Below are 19,856 nucleotides of genomic sequence, written 5' to 3' on the forward strand. Positions count from 1 at the left end.
AATATAGTGAGGATAACATCAGTTATATTGATAAAGACTAAGTGCTCCATCACTCATGTATTTGTTTTCCTAATACATGTGTAAAGGGTGTGTATTTTGTGCAAGAGGTAACTATACACAGTTAAAAAGCCCAAACACCTTAATATTGATATTTCATATTTGTTATATTTTTCTTCTTCAAGTAATGGTGGCCTGAGGAAGAAACTGGGATATATTTATTTGTATTGAGGATATCAATTATTGTCCTGTGTGTGTTTATTTTCAAATTGTGTATTTGCTGAAGTTTGAGTTAGATCTTTCAGGTTTAAGCACGGACAGGATTTATATTATGAAGGCCCCCCTAAGTGTGAAAAGTACTTTAGGTTTTTTCATTATCTTTAATCTGTAATTAGTCTGAACACTTCTGTTGTTGCTGCAGAATGTGTTCTCATTTCTAATTTCCAGCAGACTTTTCTTTGAGTGTTAAGATAAATTCTGTGTTTCTTTAAACTTGGATTTCATAAATAACTTCATTCCTCTCATGCAGAGCCAGCATTATTGTAGAGCTGTTGGTGGATGTTAAACAGTAGGTGCTATCTGACTTGATGGCAAAGAAAATAAATACATACACAAATAAACACAGCCACAGTGCCCTGGGTACTTCCTAGAAGTCTTCTCTCTGAAGCACTGTGCTCCTTTGGAGGTCATGAGTTCCTTGCCTCAGTTCCACCTCTCTGTGAAAGAGGAAGGAATTGTAGAGTGTCAGCAGTGGTTGTTGGCAAATGGAAACTAGGCTTTATTTTGAAGCTGTGTCAGAACTGAAAAATAATTGCATATTGGAAAATTTTGCACTGTTGGGTGTTAATTTTACTAAAAAAATACTGTATACCCATAATTTTTTGCTTGTTATTTTCTGTGCTGAGGAAGGCCTAACTAGGTTTTACAATGTAACACATTACTTTATTTCTCCCATCACAGTAAACATTGGAGTTGGAGAACCAGACTTCATCCTGGGCCAGCTGTATCACTTGTCTTCAGTACAGGCACCTGAAGTAGCCAAGTCTTGGGCAGCCCTGGCTAGCTGGGCTTACAGATGGGGCCGCAAAGTAGTTGATAATGCCAGGTAAATACAGGCTAATGCTTGAATTTGTACAGCACAATTGGTTTTCTTAAGTTAAACCTTATCTGTGTATTTATGATTACTGTTGTATGTGGTCTGAAGTTTCCTGTGAGCAGAGAAATGAATATTCTCCTGGTTAATTGCCTCTGTAAAACAAAGCTAACTTAATTCTGAGATGAAGATGATTTCTTCCTTCAAAAAGTTTTATATAAAAGACTTGCAGTAGCTCTACAAATACTCATGTAATGGGGATCAATAATTCATTAACTGTTGCAGTCAGGGAGAAGGTGTTCGGCTGCTGCCCCGGGAGAAGTCCGAGGTTCAGAGCTTGCTCCCAGACAACATTGCAGAGGAGGATAAAGAGAAAATCTACGGCATTCTTGGGCAGGCAGTGTGTCGGCCAGCCGGGATTCAAGTAAGTGAAGATTGGTTTGTTTGAAAAAACGTTCAGCTTCAGCATGAACCTTATTTTCCTCTTCTTGCAGCATGTTAACTCTTTTAAATGTCTTAAAGTAAAAATTCAGACAGTACAAGAAACCATCTGTTAGCTATGTGGTAACCCAGCTGTTGGAGGAACTATGGTGATGCGATCAAGTAATGCAGTTGCATGAGCTGCTAGGCAAGAACTGACTTAGGAACTAAGATTGCTTGTAGAAATTATTGGAGGACTTAATCAAATGTGCTTTCCCTTTATTTGCATTTAGGATGAAGATATGACTCTACAAATCACTGAAAATGAGGACAATGAAGAAGATGATATGGTGGATGTGATATGGCGTCAGTTATTAACAAGTTGTCCCTGGCTTTCAGATCTTGATGAAAATGCAACAGAAGGATTAATTAAAGTCTGGAGGAAAGTTGTAGACAGAATATTCAGTCTCTATAAACTGTCCTGCAGTGCATACTTTACTTTCCTCAAACTCAATGCTGGGCAGGTTAGTGTTAATGTGGAAACCAAGTTACAAAGTTTTCTAAATGAGGCTATGAGCTATATACTTGACTTAGAGGAGTATTTCTATGTTTCAAGGTTCCACTTGATGAAGAAGATCCCAGACTGCATTTAAGAAACACCTCTGAGCAAAGCACTGATGATGTAATTGTGATGGCAACCCTGAGACTGTTACGATTGCTTGTAAAACATGCTGGAGAACTTAGACAGTATCTAGAGCATGGGCTAGAAACTACACCTACTGCTCCTTGGAGAGGTAAGCATATGTTATCTAGCTATTAAAATTGATTTTGAGGTATTTTCTCTAAATGCAGAAAGCTGTTCATTGCACTTTGATAAAATTTTTAAGTGTGAGGAAAAGAGACTCTGTCTTTTACTAAGTCACTGAAGATGTTAAAGTCTGCCATATACTCTGATTGTAAAGTATATAAGCACAGATTTTGATGCCCTCCTTCCCCCACTTGAAGGCATAGAAAGGAGAAAGGGGATGTGGTTTGTGAAGAATTACATCATATGACCACTCTAAAAAACAAACAAGGTGGGTTTTTTCTAGTTACAGTTGAGAAAGGTGTGTGACTAAAGCCACATGTTTCAGAAGTAGTTGTTTGTCACTACACTGCAGGTTCTGGTTGTTCAGGGACTTCCCCCTAAAGGTTATAGAGTTAGTGTGGGAGACAAAGAAGAGGAGGCCACCTATTGTAAAATTGCACTTTCTTTTGGACTTTTTTGTAAATTAGTAAATCTGTACTTCTTTGATTTACATTCTCCCTACGCAAAAAAAAGGCATGCTTTTAAAAATAAAATTCTATCTAATTTGAAGAGGAATGAAGTGAATCAGCACATTTCCTTTTCCTCTTTTTGCAGGAATTATTCCCCAGCTTTTCTCCCGCCTGAATCACCCAGAGGTGTACGTTCGTCAGAGCATTTGCAACTTGCTCTGTCGAGTTGCTCAGGATTCTCCTCATCTCATCCTCTATCCTGCAATAGTGGGAACCATTTCACTTAGCAGTGAATCCCAGACTTCAGGTACGGAGAAAAGGAAAAAGTGTTGAAATAAACTTAAGCTCCTATATTTTTATATACTGGGCAGGATGATGCTGAGGTGTTTTTTTTGTTTTCTCAGTTTTGATCTTAAGAATATTTTTATTATGGGAATTTACTGATATCCTTAATCTGATTTACCAGATTTTGCAAATTTTTCTTATACTTCACCAGTACTTGATAGGGACCTGATGCTGAATAAGCTGGAGTGATACTTCTTACTGTAGCTAATATTTTATCATCTGTTTTTAATTTAGGAAACAAGTTGCCTTCTGCCATCCCTACTTTGCTTGGTAATATACAAGGAGAAGAACTGTTGGGTGGTGAATGTGATGGAGGGAGCACTCCAGCTTCCCAAGAAAGTAGTAAAGATGATACAAAAGCTGGATTAAATGAAGATCAAGCAATGATGCAAGATTGCTACAGCAAAATTGTGGAGAAACTCTCTGCTGCAAATCCAACAATGGTATTGCAGGTAAATAATCTAAATGTATGTTACTTGGGTGCTTGAACCACAAATATGTAATTTATGTGTCTTGGGTATTGGCCTACTGAAAGTTTGCCGTCTCTGTCTTTTTTCCAACCCATTCATCTACTGAAACAAATCTGAATTTTAGTTCTTCTGAAGAGTGACTCTTGCCTTCTCCAGGTTCAGATGCTTGTGGCTGAGCTGCGCAGGGTTACGGTTCTCTGGGATGAGCTTTGGTTGGGAGTTCTCCTGCAGCAGCACATGTACGTCCTCAGACGGATTCAGCAGCTGGAAGATGAAGTCAAGAGGGTCCAAAACAACAACACACTACGGAAGTATGTCAGTTTCCATAATACAGGGGATAATCATAACAAATGTTTATTCTTGGGGAAGTAAACAGTCAAATTAATTAGCAGTGGTGTTGTTTCTGAATCCATGCTATCCCAGCTGCTGCTTTGTAAGCCTGGGACCTTATTTCAGGAACATTTTATGCTACAGCTACTTCTTCAGTCAAATGAGTGAAACAGTCTACCTGTGAATCCATGTTGTGATTTCTTTAGTAGTAACATGTTAGAACCCAATGTATATTGTATTGTGGATGATGAGATCCTATAGTTCTCCATTTCCAAGTCAGATGAAATGAGCATACACCATTCAACATGCTTAATCTATTTAAACATAACTGTAAATGCAGATATTTGGAGCAAGCAAGAATGTCTTGATCTGATTGTAGTGTTCAGTGTTGATCAAGTCTGTCTTTCTCCCTCACCTGGGTTCTCCTGTGAAGAGTAGTGGAAGAGCAGATCCATTCACTGGGCACCTGGCTAAACTTAAGAATGCCTCTTGTATTCTGTAGTCAGGACTGATATGGAATGGGAGAACAGAATGATCTGAATGCCTCTTCTTCTTTATAGTTTGGTGCATCCTCAAGAAGTAGTAGTAAAAAGGTCCTTTAAGCAACTGATTTCTTTTATTGAAGTGATTTCTGCTCAGAGCTTCTAATCAAGGTTTCTGCTGGTGAACAATGCATTTCAAATGTTCTTTTAAAAAAAGGTGTGGTTCAGGGGAACACTTATTCAAGGTGAAATGGAATACTCTTCATTTTAATATAAGACTGAAGACCTCATTTTAGGGAAGTAATAATTTTTGTGAGTTCTTCAATGTCTCAGTTACTGTTTAATGCTGTCCTTGTGAGAACTTGGTTTTATGGCATTAAGAAGGGATTTTTGTGTGTTTTTTATAACAGAGAGGAGAAAATAGCAATCATGCGTGAAAAGCACACAGCTCTGATGAAGCCCATTGTGTTTGCTCTGGAACACGTGAGGAGCATCACTGCAGCTCCTGCAGAAACTCCTCATGAGAAGTGGTTTCAGGATAACTATGGAGATGCAATTGAAAATGCTCTAGAGAAGCTTAAGAATCCTTTGAATCCTGCTAAACCTGGAAGCAGCTGGCTCCCATTTAAAGAGGTATCACGTGCAAGAGTGCAATGTAGAGGCACTTGCTGCTCTTGCTGCACCATGTGCTTGACCCTCTCCTTCTCTTGCTGTTCCCTTTCCATATCAAAATTGCAGCCTGAAATTTTGTCATAGCAGTCAGCACAGGCAAACTGGGCATTAAAACACCCTAATTTTTGCCTCTAGCCAGTCCTATTGATTGTCTGCTATTGCATTTCTACCCATTGAAATTACATTTTTCAAATCTTGCAGCTTCTTCTGTGGGGAATGCTGTCAGCTTTGGGAGCAGAGGGCTTTCTTTTAAATACTGTCTTTCTGAAACTGTGGTATTTGAGTTTAGTTGATTTAAGTTTTAACAAGTTAATTCTGTTTATCTAAGCATGGTCCTTGGGCTGTGCAGCAACCTTCAAATGATCAACCCTTCCCAGAGGTCCTTTGTCAATTATGTCGTCTTCTCTTAGCTTGTGGATCTGAAGAGAAACTAAATATTCACTTGTCTCTCCAGAGCCAGCCTGGTGTTTTTAAAACCAGAACAGAGGTTTTACATGCAAATAGACCTTTTTTACTTGTACTTGCTCTTCTGCTTTGCAGAACAGACAAGCATTCAGCTATAAACAGGAGGTTGCTGAATACTGCTGCCTTTAACCACAGCTCAGATATTTATAAATACAGGAGCACACCTCTTGAGGAGCGTGATTTGTTGTGATTTTGCTTCTTATCACTGCACAGGGTATATTTGCTGCATAGAGGATGTTGTTTAGTTTTTGTAATCTTCATCCTAAACTGTGGATTAACAGCATGGCAAGGGTGCAAAGGAGTTTAGGAAAAACCTTCGTTTTCTGGAAGATGAGCACCATTAAGTCTGGTTTGATGGTGTTTTTGTTCTTACTGCTAACTGTTAAGGTGAACATCAACCTAAAAGAAAAAACTTTCTTTGGAATAGGTAATGCTGAGCTTGCAGCAAAGAGCACAGAAACGGGCCAGTTACCTCTTACGACTTGAAGAAATCAGTCCTTGGCTGGCTGCCATGATGAACACTGAAATAGCACTTCCTGGAGAGGTGTCCACCAGGGACACAGTCACCATCCACAGTGTGGGCAGCACCATCACCATCCTCCCAACCAAAACCAAACCTAAAAAGCTGCTTTTCCTGGGTTCAGATGGGAAGAACTATCCCTACCTGTTCAAAGGTGAGTAATAGAATTTTTCCCATACCAGGTATTGTCTCTTGTTATAAGTTAGACTGTATTAAAGTTAGGAAGACTGTGGGGTACAACTCTATTTTTATTTGCCTGAATGATAGAGAGAGGAGTTTGCTCTCTCTTCCCTACCTTTCACTTCACCAGATATTTTTCAAGGAATTTTGCCATGTGAAACTGTAATTCAAATCCCTTCTTTACAAGGCTTTCATCAGAAGCATGGATATTGATAGGATTAGCTGGATGCAGTTTTCCAGAAGCTTAATGTAGCCCATAAAAGACAACTTTAGAGACTTCTTGTTTTGCCTGCAAGGGAAAGGCCTATTTGTTATGTTGGAGCTACTGTGTGTACTGCTCACACAGCAAGTTGGCATAAACTGGTAGGTGAATGCCATGTAAACACTTTGCTTTAGGCCAAACAACTCATCCTTAATCTACATATTATGAAGATAGTCATAGTCTGAAATGTAGTAGGTTTAAAAAAATACTAAATTTTGGGCTTTAGGAGAATTTTTTTATCTAGGACCTAAATTTTAAACAAATTTCTTGCAGGTTTGGAAGACTTGCACCTAGATGAGAGAATCATGCAGTTCTTATCCATCGTGAACACCATGTTTGCCACCATCAACCGGCAAGAGACGCCGCGGTTCCACGCCAGGCACTACTCGGTGACACCCCTGGGGACAAGGTCAGGCCTCATCCAGTGGGTGGATGGAGCCACACCTCTCTTTGGGCTGTACAAGCGCTGGCAGCAGCGAGAGGCTGCTCTGCAGGCACAAAAGGTAACAGCTCTGTGCTGTGCTGAGTGGGACAAGGCAGAAGAGAAATGCTTGTTTTGATTTGCTTTGTGATTCTAAGTCATGTGGTCTTACATTGTGTTTTGTTCATAATAATGCAGGAGGGTTCTGTGTATTCATGTATCTTGGGACTTCACCAGAAGTCAATATTTATGTATAATTACAGTATGTAATATAAAAATGCTGTTCTGGCATGATAGTTCAAGATAACTGTTTTTTACAAATAGAATTAACCTTGGTTGAAATTATTTTAGTTCCGTATCTTGTTTACATTCTAAATACAGTTTTTGTATTTATATTTGAGATCTACTTTGAGAGTAGAATTAGGCTGAAGCAATGTGTTTTTAGTCTATTTAGACCTTAACCTCTGAATTTTGAAAGCAGTCTCTGAGCTGAAGAAGTCATGCTCAGTCAAGGCATTGATTTAATATTTAGTTCTCACCAAAATTTGGGATATGTTTCTGTGCTAATACATCAACTACCATTTTTTCTCTTCTAGGCTCAGGACTCTTACCAGACCCCTCAGAACCCTGGAATAGTTCCTAGACCCAGTGAACTTTACTACAGTAAAATTGGACCTGCTTTAAAGGCAGTTGGGCTTAGTCTCGACGTGTCACGTCGTGACTGGCCCTTGAATGTCATGAGGGCTGTTCTGGAGGAGCTGATGGAAGCAACTCCCCCAAATCTCCTCGCTAAGGAGCTCTGGTCATCATGCACCACACCAGATGAGTGGTGGAGAGTTACACAGGTGAGTTACAACAGCTGTATTTTACATAGGAGAGGCTGTGGTTTTAATGGGATGAGGGGCACCAACTGCCTGAGGTGTGGTACTTGTGAGTTTGGAGAGCTGGTGCTGCTGTGAGTTTTGACAAAGTGTTGGCAATTGTGCCATTGAATTTAAACATGGGTATAGACCAGATAAGTCTACGTTATTATACTAGAACTATCAGCCTGAAAAATGAAAACTCTTGTAAGATACCGTCAAACAACAAATAGAAAACTGCTTGGAATAAGTTGGGCTTGATTTGTTTTACACTTACACTTAAAGTAATGTTTTAAGATGGTAGTCAGTCCAATGTGTTGGCAGAGGATTCCCACAAATAATTTTTTCCTGAAACTCTCTTTTAAGTCGTATGCAAGATCCACTGCAGTTATGTCCATGGTTGGCTACATCATTGGTCTTGGAGACAGACATCTGGATAATGTTCTTATAGATATGACTACAGGAGAAGTTGTCCACATAGATTATAATGTTTGCTTTGAAAAAGGTAATTTAAAAAATGCTCTATGTTATTCAAATAAAAGGTTTTCTTTCTTAGCAATTAAAAGAGACAACTTAATTTTTTATCTTAAAGGGAAGAGCCTTAGGGTCCCAGAGAAGGTTCCGTTCCGGATGACACACAACATTGAAACAGCCCTGGGAGTGACAGGAGTGGAGGGGGTGTTCAGGCTTTCTTGTGAACAGGTATGCTTGGAGATCTGAAAACTGAGAGCCATCACTGGCCAAATACTGTCTTAGAACTTTTCTGTCCTACTGGTTTATGGAGCCTTCACCTTTCTGATGTGATTTTAATTGGGCTTACTTTAGCTATATCCTGTGGTAGGTATTTAAGAAACATGGGATTGTCTGATAAATGCACGTGTAAGTAGTGGTACAACTAAAATTTAGGGTGAAAGGGGGACTCTTAGTTGTAGATTAAAATGTAATGTTTTTCTTGAATTTTTTTTGAGATTTTTTTTTTTTTGAGATTTTTTTCTTGCCCTCTTCCTTTGGGATTCATCCTGTACAAACATGACAGATATGTTTTTAAATAGAAAAATGCTCTGAGGAAGGGAGATTTTTCCTCCTTAAGTATCTGTGGCTTGTGCATAGAATTTGTATGGAAGGCTAGATCTTCCCGCAGGCTTAGCTGCATTTGTACCCCCTGTGGTGTTCTTCCTATCTCTGTAGTAGTTAGGGATACATTATGGATTTCTGTACCTACTCAAGTGCAGTTTTTCCCTCTAAGTTTCCACTGTTTTACAAGGATAACACAGAATCAGAACGAGTCTGTTTAAAATATGATGCAGGTCCTTCATATAATGCGGCGTGGGAGAGAGACTTTGCTTACACTGCTGGAGGCTTTTGTTTATGATCCACTGGTGGACTGGACAGCTGGAGGAGAGGCAGGATTTGCTGGGGCTGTCTATGGTGGTGGTGGCCAGCAGGCTGAAAACAAGCAGAGCAAAAGGGAAATGGAAAGGGATATTACACGGAGTCTCTTTTCCTCGAGGGTGGCCGAGATAAAGGTGAGTTTACTGCAATAATTTTTTATTTTTAATCCTAAGTAAGCTCTGTGTTTTCATTTTATTTATTTGCATTTTGGGAATGGGGGAAGATGTGATCATATATCAGCAATAGTTCATGAATTTTATTGTGATAAATTGAGTTTATGTGAAGAGAAGGGTTTCTATTGAACTTGCAAGTATTTAATTTTCACTTTCTGCATGCTTAATTCTAAAACATGTTTTAGTGCTTTGCCTGAATCTGGGCTAGGAGAATAACAATAGAGGTTTAGAGAGCAGTTTAAATAAAGAATGTCTGTTGGCAGTTGTAGCACTGGAAGCAGTGCTAGATGGATGGCATTGTTGAAGGCTTAGGTTCTGCCATATCCTTACCTTCTGCTGTCAATTTGATTTAGTGCAGTTCAGTAACATCTGTGTCTTGATTGCAGGTTAACTGGTTTAAGAACAGAGATGAAATGCTTGCTGTGCTGCCAAAACTGGACAGTAGTTTAGAAGAGTACCTGAACCTGCAGGAGCAGTTAACAGATGTAGAAAAGTTGCAAGGAAAACTACTGGAAGAGATAGAATTTCTGGAAGGTGCAGAAGGAGTGGATCATCCCTCCCACACACTTCAGAACAGGTACAGAGGAGCCAGGAATTCTGTCAGAAGTCTCACACTTCAATACAGATGGTGTTTTAGCAATTTACTTATGGATTAAATGTTAGGAATCTGTATGTGAGTGAATAGCTGGGAAAAGGCTTTGCAGTAAGCAGGTCACTCCTTGTACAGAAGAACTTTTTCTGCTGAGTAATCCTTTTCCTACTGAGAAATCTTATTCATGTCCTGCACCTCATACTCCATCACTATAACTTGTGGTAGTCCAAGTTCCACACTTGACCCTCAAGGCAAGAGAGGGAATGTTCTGAAAGTGGTGTCCCTTCATTATAATCCACATAAGGGAGCTATTGATAAATAGCAGAAAAATATTTTGTTGTAGGTTTCTAATTCTTTAGGTTATTTTTGAAGGTTATTTGAAATTAATCAAGTATTTCAGAATTGCATGAATAGGCACAGGCATTAATTAGTTTATAGGAAAACAGAATTAATTAATAATGCAACACTGTTAGTTTAATGTAATTGGTGAGAACATGTTCATTTCCTGGTTAAGTTGTATTGTTCAATACTGTTCTGTATTCTATAGTGTTAAGTATTTTCTTTCTTGTAGTATTTACTTGATTCTGTGGCTTCAATAATTCAGGTATTCTGAGCACACACAGTTGCAGTCTCAACAAAGAGCTGTCCAGGAAGCCATCCAGGTGAAGCTGAATGAGTTTGAGCAGTGGATAACCCATTACCAAACTGCCTTCAGTAATTTAGAGGCAACACAACTTGCAAGTCTGCTCCAAGAAATTAGCACACAAATGGACCTAGGTACAAAAGAGTGTTTCTGGGGGTGGTTTTAATGGTTTGAGAATAACTTGAGTTTAATATCAGGAGGCATTTTGAGTATTCTCTAACTTAAAGGCAATGATCTGTATGTAATAAGTTAAAAGAAAGGGGCTTCTTACAAGGGTGATATAGAGCACTTCAAGGTTTCAGTGCCAAGCTGTCTGAAGGAACTTGTCTGTCTTATCCTACCTGGGCATGAGATTCTCTTACCTTGTGCTCAAAATTCTCAATATGAATTCTCTGTGCTTCCTTTATCACAAGTTAAAAAAAAAAATTTTTAAAAGATATTAATGCTCAGTATTTGTATTGTATAAAACGTGTCTTCAGACATATCTTTATTTTTAACCTTCTTTCTTAAAAGGTCCTCCCAGTTATGTCCCAGCAACAGCATTTCTGCAAAATGCAGGCCAGGCACATCTAATCAGCCAGTGTGAACAGCTGGAAGGAGAGGTTGGTGCTTTTCTGCAGCAGAGAAGATCTGTGTTGCGTGGCTGCCTGGAACAATTGCACAACTATGCAACAGTAGCTCTGCAGTATCCAAAAGCTGTGTTCCAGAAGCACCGAATAGAGCAGTGGAAAACCTGGATGGAAGAGCTCATTTGTAACATGACCATAGAGCGTTGTCAGGATGTCTTTAGGAAGTAAGTTGACAGAATAATGACTTGTTCAAAGAATGTAATGTTCAAGCTACCACCCCAATTTTGTAATTTAAATAAATATTTTTGCAAGGACCTATCTAATTATAAAGCAAACCAACATTAAGTTGTAATTCTAGAAATTTGGAATTAATATGAAAAACTGCTTTAAAAATACCATTCCAGAATTTAATATGTGTACTTCAACAGGAGAATCAAGTAACATTGTCCTGTAATGAACAAATGGAGAATTCACCTTTGTGGCTTCAGAGTAGTGATATTTTGAGTTTTAGAAACTTCTAGCATTTAAAAATCAATAAGGAAAGGTTTTTTTTTTTAATCTAGTAGATTTTCAAGCAGTTTCTTTTTTTCTTAAGTCAGGCTGTTTCAACATGATTATGGCTTGGCTTAAAAGATCTAGATTATATTTGAGCATTTCCTCTGAAATCTCTTTCCTTTCTTTTTATCTTCTATTCATTCTTTGTTTCAAGGACAGTTGTCTTATGTCCTTCCAAATAGATGTGGGATATGGTGCATTTTAGGACCTTGTAAAAGCATTGTTAAGGTAGTCATCAACCTCTTGCAGTATTTAGAGTTAAGAATCACAGAATCACAGAATAATGAGGCTGGAAGAGACCTCTAAGATCATCAAGTCCAACCTGTGCCCTAACACCTCAGCTAGACTATAGCACCAAGTGCCATGTCCAGTCTTTTTTTAAACACATCCAGAGATGGTGATTGTACCACTTGCCTGGGAAGAGCATTCCAGTGCTTTATTCTTCTTTCGGTGAAAAAATTTTTCCTGGTGTCCAACCTATCCCTTCCCTGACGTAGCTTGAGACTGTGCCCTCTGGTTCTGTCAGTGCTGCCTGGTGGAAGAGACCAGCCCCACCTGCCTACAGCCTCCCTTCAGGAAGGTGTAGAGAGCAATAAGGTCACCTCTAAGCCTCCTCTTCTCCAGGCTAAACAACCCTAGTTCCTTCAAATGTTCCTCACCAGCCTTGTTGCCCTTCTCTGGATGCACTCAAGCATCTCAACATCCTTCCTGAACTGGCCCAGAGCTGCACACAGTAGGTGATTTAGGAAGGGTAGTGCTTTTCGTACCTGCAGAGCAGAAAGCAATCTGTGAAGGGGAAATGTAGTGGCTGTCCTTGTGTTGCACAGGTACGAGCTGCAGTACGCCCCGCAGCCCGCGCCCAGCGTGTGCCAGTTCATCACGGCCACGGAGATGACGCTGCAGCGCTACGCGGCCGACATCAACAGCCGGCTGATCCGGCAGGTGGAGCGCCTCAAGCAGGAGGCCGTCACCGTGCCCGTGTGCGAGGAGCAGCTCAAGGAGATCGAGCGCTGCATCAAAGTGTTCCTGCACGAGAACGGCGAGGAGGGCTCGCTCAGCTTGGCCAGCGTCATCATCTCGGCCCTGTGCGCCCTGACCAGGTGAGTTCCCTCGGGAAGGGTCCCGGTGCAGCCCACGCCGCAGGAACAGTCAGCGATGGGTGCTGTGAGGAGTGTGGCAGCAGGCACCGTGTCCAAGTGTCTCAATTCTTCCAGGCGAAACCTGATGATGGAAGGTGCGGCGTCCAGTGCTGGAGAGCAGCTGGTTGATTTGACTTCCAGAGATGGAGCCTGGTTCCTGGAGGAGCTTTGCAGCATGAGTGGGAATGTCACGTGCCTTGTGCAGCTGCTGAAGCAGTGCCATCTTGTACCCCAGGACTTGGACATCCCGAACCCCATGGAAGCATCAGAAGCCGTTCACTTAGCCAATGGAGTATATATCTCACTTCAGGTGATTCTTTTATGTTACTTTTTCCCCCATCCTTCAAGGCTTCAGCGAAGTCATTCTTGATGGATTCTTCCTTAATGGGCTAAGTGTTTGTTTATGATGCTGCAGAGATTTTTTCATAAGTCTTGCTCCTGTTTGCTGTATTTGATTGAGCTGAACAGGCATTTGCTTCTGTCATTTACATTTTTATTGGTTGAAAGAAACTGTTTTGATCTATACATGAGAAATTGCAAAAAACTGCTGTCAAGTAAGTAACCCTGAGGAAGACATTTTAGGCACACCAGCTTCATGTCTCCTTTTAATTTTTCTGTTCTGTTGCTGGCAGTCCAGATCAACTTCCAAACTCTTCAGATTGGGTTCTTTCTGTTTTCTGCTCCTGCTAAACTTTACTTATTTTCACCTGACTCAAATTAGTTTCAAATAAACTCAGAAAAGCTGTTGTACAGGCCCCTGTCTCCAATATTGGGTAGGAGAAAAATGCATTTATGATTTTATGGTTGAGAATTAATAAAACACAAAAACCCATGAAGGGCAGTCTGAGTGAAATACCTGCTGAAGACTAATGTGCTTTATAAACTGTGGCTGGTTAAATAGATTTTTGAGGCTTTTGGTTCCATTGTATTGATTTGAGGAATATTTTCCTATCAAGCTGCATAAGTGCATTTGGATTTTCATCACTTTATTTTTTTCTCTCTTTGAAGTTGTAACATTTCAGAGCTGTTTCAGAAATGTGCATGGCAGCAGTTTCACTGCATTGCAGTGGGGATCTTTCACCCACACATTGTTGTCCTCCCTGTCAGCTCTTAGATAAGATGTACTCACTGAGCTCCCTGCTCACTTGGCAGTCAAGATAACCAGTCCTTTTGGTGTGTTTCATCTCCTTTTGGAGACAGAGCATGTTGGTTCTTTCTGCAGCTGCCTTTAGCCCTCCTGCTGCATTCTGCTTGGGGGAAATTGCTCTGTGCCACTTAAAGTACTGCTTTTCTTCCCTGTATTGATTTTTGTGGCAAAATTATCACTACCTGGCAAGTTTCTGCTACTTTTTCTTTGTCTAGTCCAATCAGTTTAACAAATCATAAATTCAGTAAATAATTTAATTTGCTCATAGTTATGTAATGGAAAAGAAAAGCTGACATTGATGAAACCAGATCAGAAATTAGGAGCTCTGTGTCCCCCAGCCTCTGCTGAGGATGGCTGTCAGGTATTGCTGCTGGTGCTGTGGAGATGGTTGTTGCTGCATTGCTACAGATGTCAAAGCTTTGGCTTTGTACAGGGTTTAAAGTATTCTTGATTTCTTCAAAGTTAATCCAAAAGCACACTTTTGACTCTTGGCTGACCACCATCATGTTATACTTTAGATAATGTCTGCTGCAAGGTGGTGTAGTACTAAAGATGTTGCATGTGATACTTTTTGAAGGGGAAAAGTTCTTACTTTTTCATACCTACTTCCCAACAGGAATTGAACTCCAACTTCCGGCAGATCATTTTCCCTGAAGCACTGAGGTGCCTAATGAAAGGAGAGTACACTTTAGAGAGTATGCTCCATGAACTGGATAATCTCATAGAGCAAACAACTGATGGAGTCCCTTTGCAAACGTTGGTTGAATCTCTTCAAGCCTACTTAAGAAATGCTGCTATGGGTATAGAGGAGGAGACACACACTCATTACATTGATGTTGCAAGGTAAATCACCTTTTTTTCAGTTCAGGTGTGAGAGAGTGAGGACTGAAGAACATTAGTTTGTCTAAAATTATTTTTTGTTTGTTATACAGGCTTTTCTTGCCCAAGAATACCTTCAGCAGAGTGCAGGGTATAAAGTGTGCACTTGTTTCCTCCTCTGTGTTTGTGTGTTTATCCACATGCATACACAGAAATATGGAGCTGTGGCAATTTACACTTACATCTGCTTAAAACTGACTTCTGGTAGTCAGCTTCTTCCAAAATACCTAGTTGTGATTTTATATTTGAAGTGAAAGGATGCTAAAAATAGGAACTTGTTCCTTAGTTTGTGGGAGGAACCTGTGAAAAGAAGAGCTTGTAACCATGGCACTCCTTATCGGGAGGTTTGATGAGTAGCTTTTGCTTAATGAGTCAGTGACTTGATTAAAAAAGCAAAATGAGACAAAACACCGAGTGAACAAAGACTTGTGCATCTTGTAATGTGGAACAGTAAATTTCTGGGTAGGTGCTTGGTACACAACAAACCAATTCAAAATCTTCAAGTGTTGTTTTCCTTGAGCCAGTTGTTGTGGGTCCAGCCATGGTACGGTGAATCTGTGGAATCGGACAGTTTAAGAAAATTCTGTTTTTTGTGGACTAAGTGAAACCATGCAAATTTCTCTTTGTTATTTTCCCATTAAGAGTACTTCATGCTCAGTATGGTGAACTGATTCAGCCAAGAAATGGTTCAGTTGATGAAACTCCCAAAATGTCAGCTGGTCAGATGCTTTTGGTAGCTTTTGATGGAATGTTTGCTCAAGTGGAAACTGCATTTGGTTTATTGATTGAAAAGGTATGGATTTGTTCTTTCTGGAATACTGTTTGAGTCAAAATTAGGAAACCTCCAAAAAACCCAAACTAATTAATTTCCTTTACATTGCTCAGCTAAACAAGATGGAGATACCTCTTGCTTGGCGTAAGATTGACATAATTAGGGAAGCCCGCAGCACCCAGGTTAACTTCTTTGATGATGACAATAATCGGCAAGTCCTGGAGGAAATTTTCTTTCTGAAGAGACTGCAGACAATTAAAGAATTTTTCAGGCTCTGTGGTACCTTCTCTAAGACACTGTCAGGTAAATAAATGTTATCAAATATTCAGTATACCTTTATCCACTTCTCATCCTGTTCAGAAGGACATAAAGTGGTCGCTTTTGCTGTAACTTACCCTGGATATGTGGTAAGGAAGCAGCAACTAAAAATGAATTCCTGTGCTTTTGCTGTGTTTGTAATTAGGGTGTTACTCTGGATGCATCAAATGTTTCATTTATAACAAAAGTACTGTTTCTTTCCCTTTAAAAGGAATCAGTTCAATTGAAGATCAGAATGCAGTAAATGGACCTGTTCAAATTGTCAATGTGAAAGCCCTTTACAGGAACTCTTGTTTTAGTGAAGATCAAATGGCCAAGCCAATTAAGGCTTTTACAGCAGACTTTGTGAGGCAGCTTTTAATTGGCCTTCCAAATCAAGCTTTGGGACTGACCTTGTGCAGTTTCATCAGCGCTCTGGGTGTCGATATCATTGCTCAGGTAGAGGCTAAAGACTTTGGAGCAGAAAGCAAAGTTTCTGTGGATGACCTGTGCAAGAAAGCGGTGGAGCACAACATCCAGATTGGCAAGTTCTCCCAGCTGGTGATGAACAGGGCCACAGTGCTGGCCAGCTCCTACGACACAGCCTGGAAGAAGCACGACCTGGTGCGCAGACTGGAAACCAGCATCTCCTCCTGCAAGACCAGCCTGCAGAGAGTGCAGCTGCACATTGCCATGTTCCAGGTGAGAGCCCAGCACAGCCTGGGGCTGGGAAAAATGAGCCTGAGCTACAGTGTCTGAGCACAGCAAATATGATATTTTGTTGAATAAGTTCTAAGGTATTTTAATGGACTTTATAAGGTATTTTGGTTATAATTATGCTGTAAATATATAAGGAACAGTGTTACTGCTAGCTTTTCTGGAAGACTAGCTGCTTTACAAGAAGCAAATTCTTCAACATATTTTTTTTTTAAATCAATACATGTAATTTTTTTCCATAGCCATGAAGTTGGTGTTTGGAAAATAGGTCATTCTCTGGCTTTCTTACCAGCAATGCTGTCCCGTTCCTCCCCCTTTTTCTCAGATTATGACTTTAAGGGAGGAGATGGCTTAGAACAGAGGGTATGAGGTGCTGAATGTCATTTTGTACCTTTCCTTCTAAGTTTTAATTCATTGACTGTCTCCTTGCTCTACTATTTGCTTCATTAAAAATACAAATAGTCCTAAAAAATGCTCTTCTGAGGCTTTAGATAAATGCCATTGTGTACCTTTACACAAGTATCCTGTTGTGCTGTACTATCAGTGGTCTTAATTTTATAAGGGACAAGGCTTTCTCCAGGTCAGTAAATAAACCATTTCATAGACTGATAAGCAAAATTATCTTTGTTTTAAGGTATCACAAGTGAATTGTTTCTGATTATTGATGGCTTTTCCTTTAGATTAAAAAGATGTGTGTAAATCATATCTAGTAAGTTAGTGGACTGATTAATGGTATAAATATCGAAGCCAGCAAAACATCATTTACAGCTACTTGTATAATTGAATGCTCCAGAATGATTTAGGACTTTAAGCTGTGCTGGTACTGTCTGATGTGCAGCCCTTTTAAGTGCCCTTACTTATAAAGGGTACCAGACCACTGGAATTGCTGTTTGTGATGTAGAGTATTTTATGCAATATTGATAATCAGGTGTTGCTGTTGCTTTCTTAAAGTGGCAGCATGAAGATCTCCTCATCAGTCGCCCCCAGGCTGTTTCTGTCACTCCTCCACCTCGTTCTGCAATTTTAAACAACATGAAAAAGAAACTTCACACGCTCAGTCAGATTGAAGCTTCCATTGCAACGGTCCAGGTATGGCTGTTTGGGGAGGGTTGTTCAGCAGCACATTGAAATGTGGCAAACACAAACTGCAAATCATCTGCCACCTTCTAATTATGTTATCTGGCTTGCTGTCTTACACAAATGTGGGGGTATTGTCATTGATCTCTTTCAGTCTGTCTGATGGATACTGTCATATTGTTTGAGTTTGCTGTCTCATCCAGGATGTTCTTTTGAATAGCAGTAAATGTCTTTGAGGAAAAATATAAATCTGTGAAAATATTTTTCTTTTTGAAGGCTACTAATGTTCCTTTTCTTTAAGTTTGTGTGCCTTAGATAATCCTTACTGTCATTTTTCATAGCTAAATGTCAGAAGTTCCCTTTATAGAAATGGGCACATTTATTCTTCTGTGTTAAGGTTTGTATGTTGTGGCTTTGCTCAGTATTTTAGATTTCTTTGGTGCAAGTAATATAGAATGTTTAATTGTTTGTTAAATACTGCTTAGCTTCCTGAATTTTAATTTCCTTTTTCAGTTGTGAAGGTACTGTTTATAATAATTTATTGAATTATTTGCAAAATAATGGAGGAACTCCTATGATGTTATATTATTCTTAGTCTAGAAATCTGATTACTTTTGCTTTTTTTTTTTTTTTTTTCTTGGTGAGTTAAAGTCTAGACAGGTAGACTTTATATAACAATCAAATCTAGTTGTGATGTGTACTGGAAATAAACTTTTAAACAGCATAAACTAACATTTGTTCATCATGAATGCCACAGTATTTTACAGGTATGACATAAGAAAATGTCTGCATGTGTTATATATGCATAATTTATTTAAAGCCAAGCTTAGAGTGCTGTATATCTCTATGAATTATCTATATGGGTTTCTTTCTTCCTCAATGCAGGAGAAACTAGCAGCACTTGAAGCAAGTATTGAGCAGCGTTTAAAATGGGCAGGAGGTGCTAATCCTGCCCTGGCCCCTGTCTTGCAAGATTTTGATGCCACTATTGCTGAAAGAAGAAACCTTGTACTGAAAGAAAGTCAAAGAGCAAGCCAGGTACTATGGATAAGTACAGTACTCTTGATTCCATGAGTGTGTTCACTCTTCATTTCCTACTCGAGGTTTATGTAGAAGATATTTTTCTGCTCTGCATCTAAAGAGCAAGCATAGATAACCAAATGCTTCTGGGAATCCCACTTGAAAGCAATAGGAATAATCTTTGTGAGAATTGCTGCAGGGTTGGATGACCCTGGGATGATACTGCTACTGTAACAAAGCAGTATCTGTGTGTTTAAAATCCTCACTTCAAAGCACATTAAAAAAACAGTGTTTGTTTAATAGACAGTTGAAGTGAAATAATTTTTCTCACTGTGGCTTTGATTTTCAGGTCACTTTCCTTTGCAGTAATATCATTCATTTTGAGAGTTTACGTACCAGAACAGCAGAAGCCCTGAACCTTGATGCTGCATTGTTTGATCTCCTCAAGCGCTGTCAGCAGATGTGCTCCTTCGCGTCGCAGTTCAACAGCTCCGTGTCCGACCTGGAGCTCCGCCTGCTGCAGAGGGTGGTGAGCACAGAGCAAAGCATGAAACCTCTCAGAATCACTGCAGGGAGCTCTCAGCTTTGTCTTCCATTCTCAGGGTTATGTGTACCTGCTGATGGAGTGTGGCTGCAGAGTTTATGCTGTCAGTTAAACACTTGGCAGTGCTGTCTACGCAGCAAGTGCGTTTTATCTCTGGGTACAGATAAAGAAATGTTTCTGTTATTTTTAGGGCACTGGTCTCGAACATCCTATTGGCAGCTCTGAATGGCTTCACTCAGCTCACAAGCAGTTGACCCAGGAGATATCTACACAGAGAACAGTACAAACAGAAAGAGAACAGCAAATAGAAACAGTTTGTGAAACAATTCAGAACCTGGTGGATAGTATTAAAACTGTGCTCACGGGTCATAACAGACAGCTTGGAGATGTCAAACATCTACTGAAAGCTATGGCAAAGGTATGGCCGAAACATCCTTCAATTTATTCCTCAAACCCATGTCAGTACAGTTTAAGAAAAATAACAGTTGAAGCTATGTGCTTTGTAAAGTATCTAGAAACAGTAAAATGTTTGTGCATATGGAGTTCAAAACATAAAGTTCATGTTT

General features: G+C 39.7%; 1 protein-coding gene across 1 annotated transcript in view; it reads left to right on the top strand.

Moving 5' to 3' along the window:
* The window catches only part of SMG1 (SMG1 nonsense mediated mRNA decay associated PI3K related kinase), a 59,921-nt gene that overhangs the window by 35,374 nt on the left and 4,691 nt on the right, over nt 1–19,856 (top strand). The window contains exons 32-58 of the mRNA XM_084216316.1: nt 958–1,102; nt 1,376–1,514; nt 1,804–2,034; nt 2,127–2,304; nt 2,913–3,074; nt 3,347–3,564; nt 3,739–3,893; nt 4,805–5,027; nt 5,959–6,205; nt 6,767–6,996; nt 7,511–7,759; nt 8,141–8,279; nt 8,367–8,476; nt 9,082–9,300; nt 9,726–9,916; nt 10,536–10,708; nt 11,088–11,367; nt 12,526–12,798; nt 12,913–13,147; nt 14,601–14,827; nt 15,506–15,656; nt 15,749–15,938; nt 16,165–16,634; nt 17,601–17,738; nt 18,612–18,764; nt 19,096–19,275; nt 19,481–19,708. Of these exons, the coding sequence (XP_084072442.1) occupies nt 958–1,102; nt 1,376–1,514; nt 1,804–2,034; nt 2,127–2,304; nt 2,913–3,074; nt 3,347–3,564; nt 3,739–3,893; nt 4,805–5,027; nt 5,959–6,205; nt 6,767–6,996; nt 7,511–7,759; nt 8,141–8,279; nt 8,367–8,476; nt 9,082–9,300; nt 9,726–9,916; nt 10,536–10,708; nt 11,088–11,367; nt 12,526–12,798; nt 12,913–13,147; nt 14,601–14,827; nt 15,506–15,656; nt 15,749–15,938; nt 16,165–16,634; nt 17,601–17,738; nt 18,612–18,764; nt 19,096–19,275; nt 19,481–19,708 (5,534 nt within the window). The remainder of the gene's footprint in view (nt 1–957; nt 1,103–1,375; nt 1,515–1,803; nt 2,035–2,126; nt 2,305–2,912; nt 3,075–3,346; nt 3,565–3,738; nt 3,894–4,804; nt 5,028–5,958; nt 6,206–6,766; nt 6,997–7,510; nt 7,760–8,140; nt 8,280–8,366; nt 8,477–9,081; nt 9,301–9,725; nt 9,917–10,535; nt 10,709–11,087; nt 11,368–12,525; nt 12,799–12,912; nt 13,148–14,600; nt 14,828–15,505; nt 15,657–15,748; nt 15,939–16,164; nt 16,635–17,600; nt 17,739–18,611; nt 18,765–19,095; nt 19,276–19,480; nt 19,709–19,856) is intronic.

The sequence above is a fragment of the Fringilla coelebs genome, assembly GCF_963513975.1.
Source record: "Fringilla coelebs genome assembly, chromosome: 16".
NCBI classification, from domain to species: Eukaryota; Metazoa; Chordata; class Aves; order Passeriformes; family Fringillidae; genus Fringilla; species Fringilla coelebs.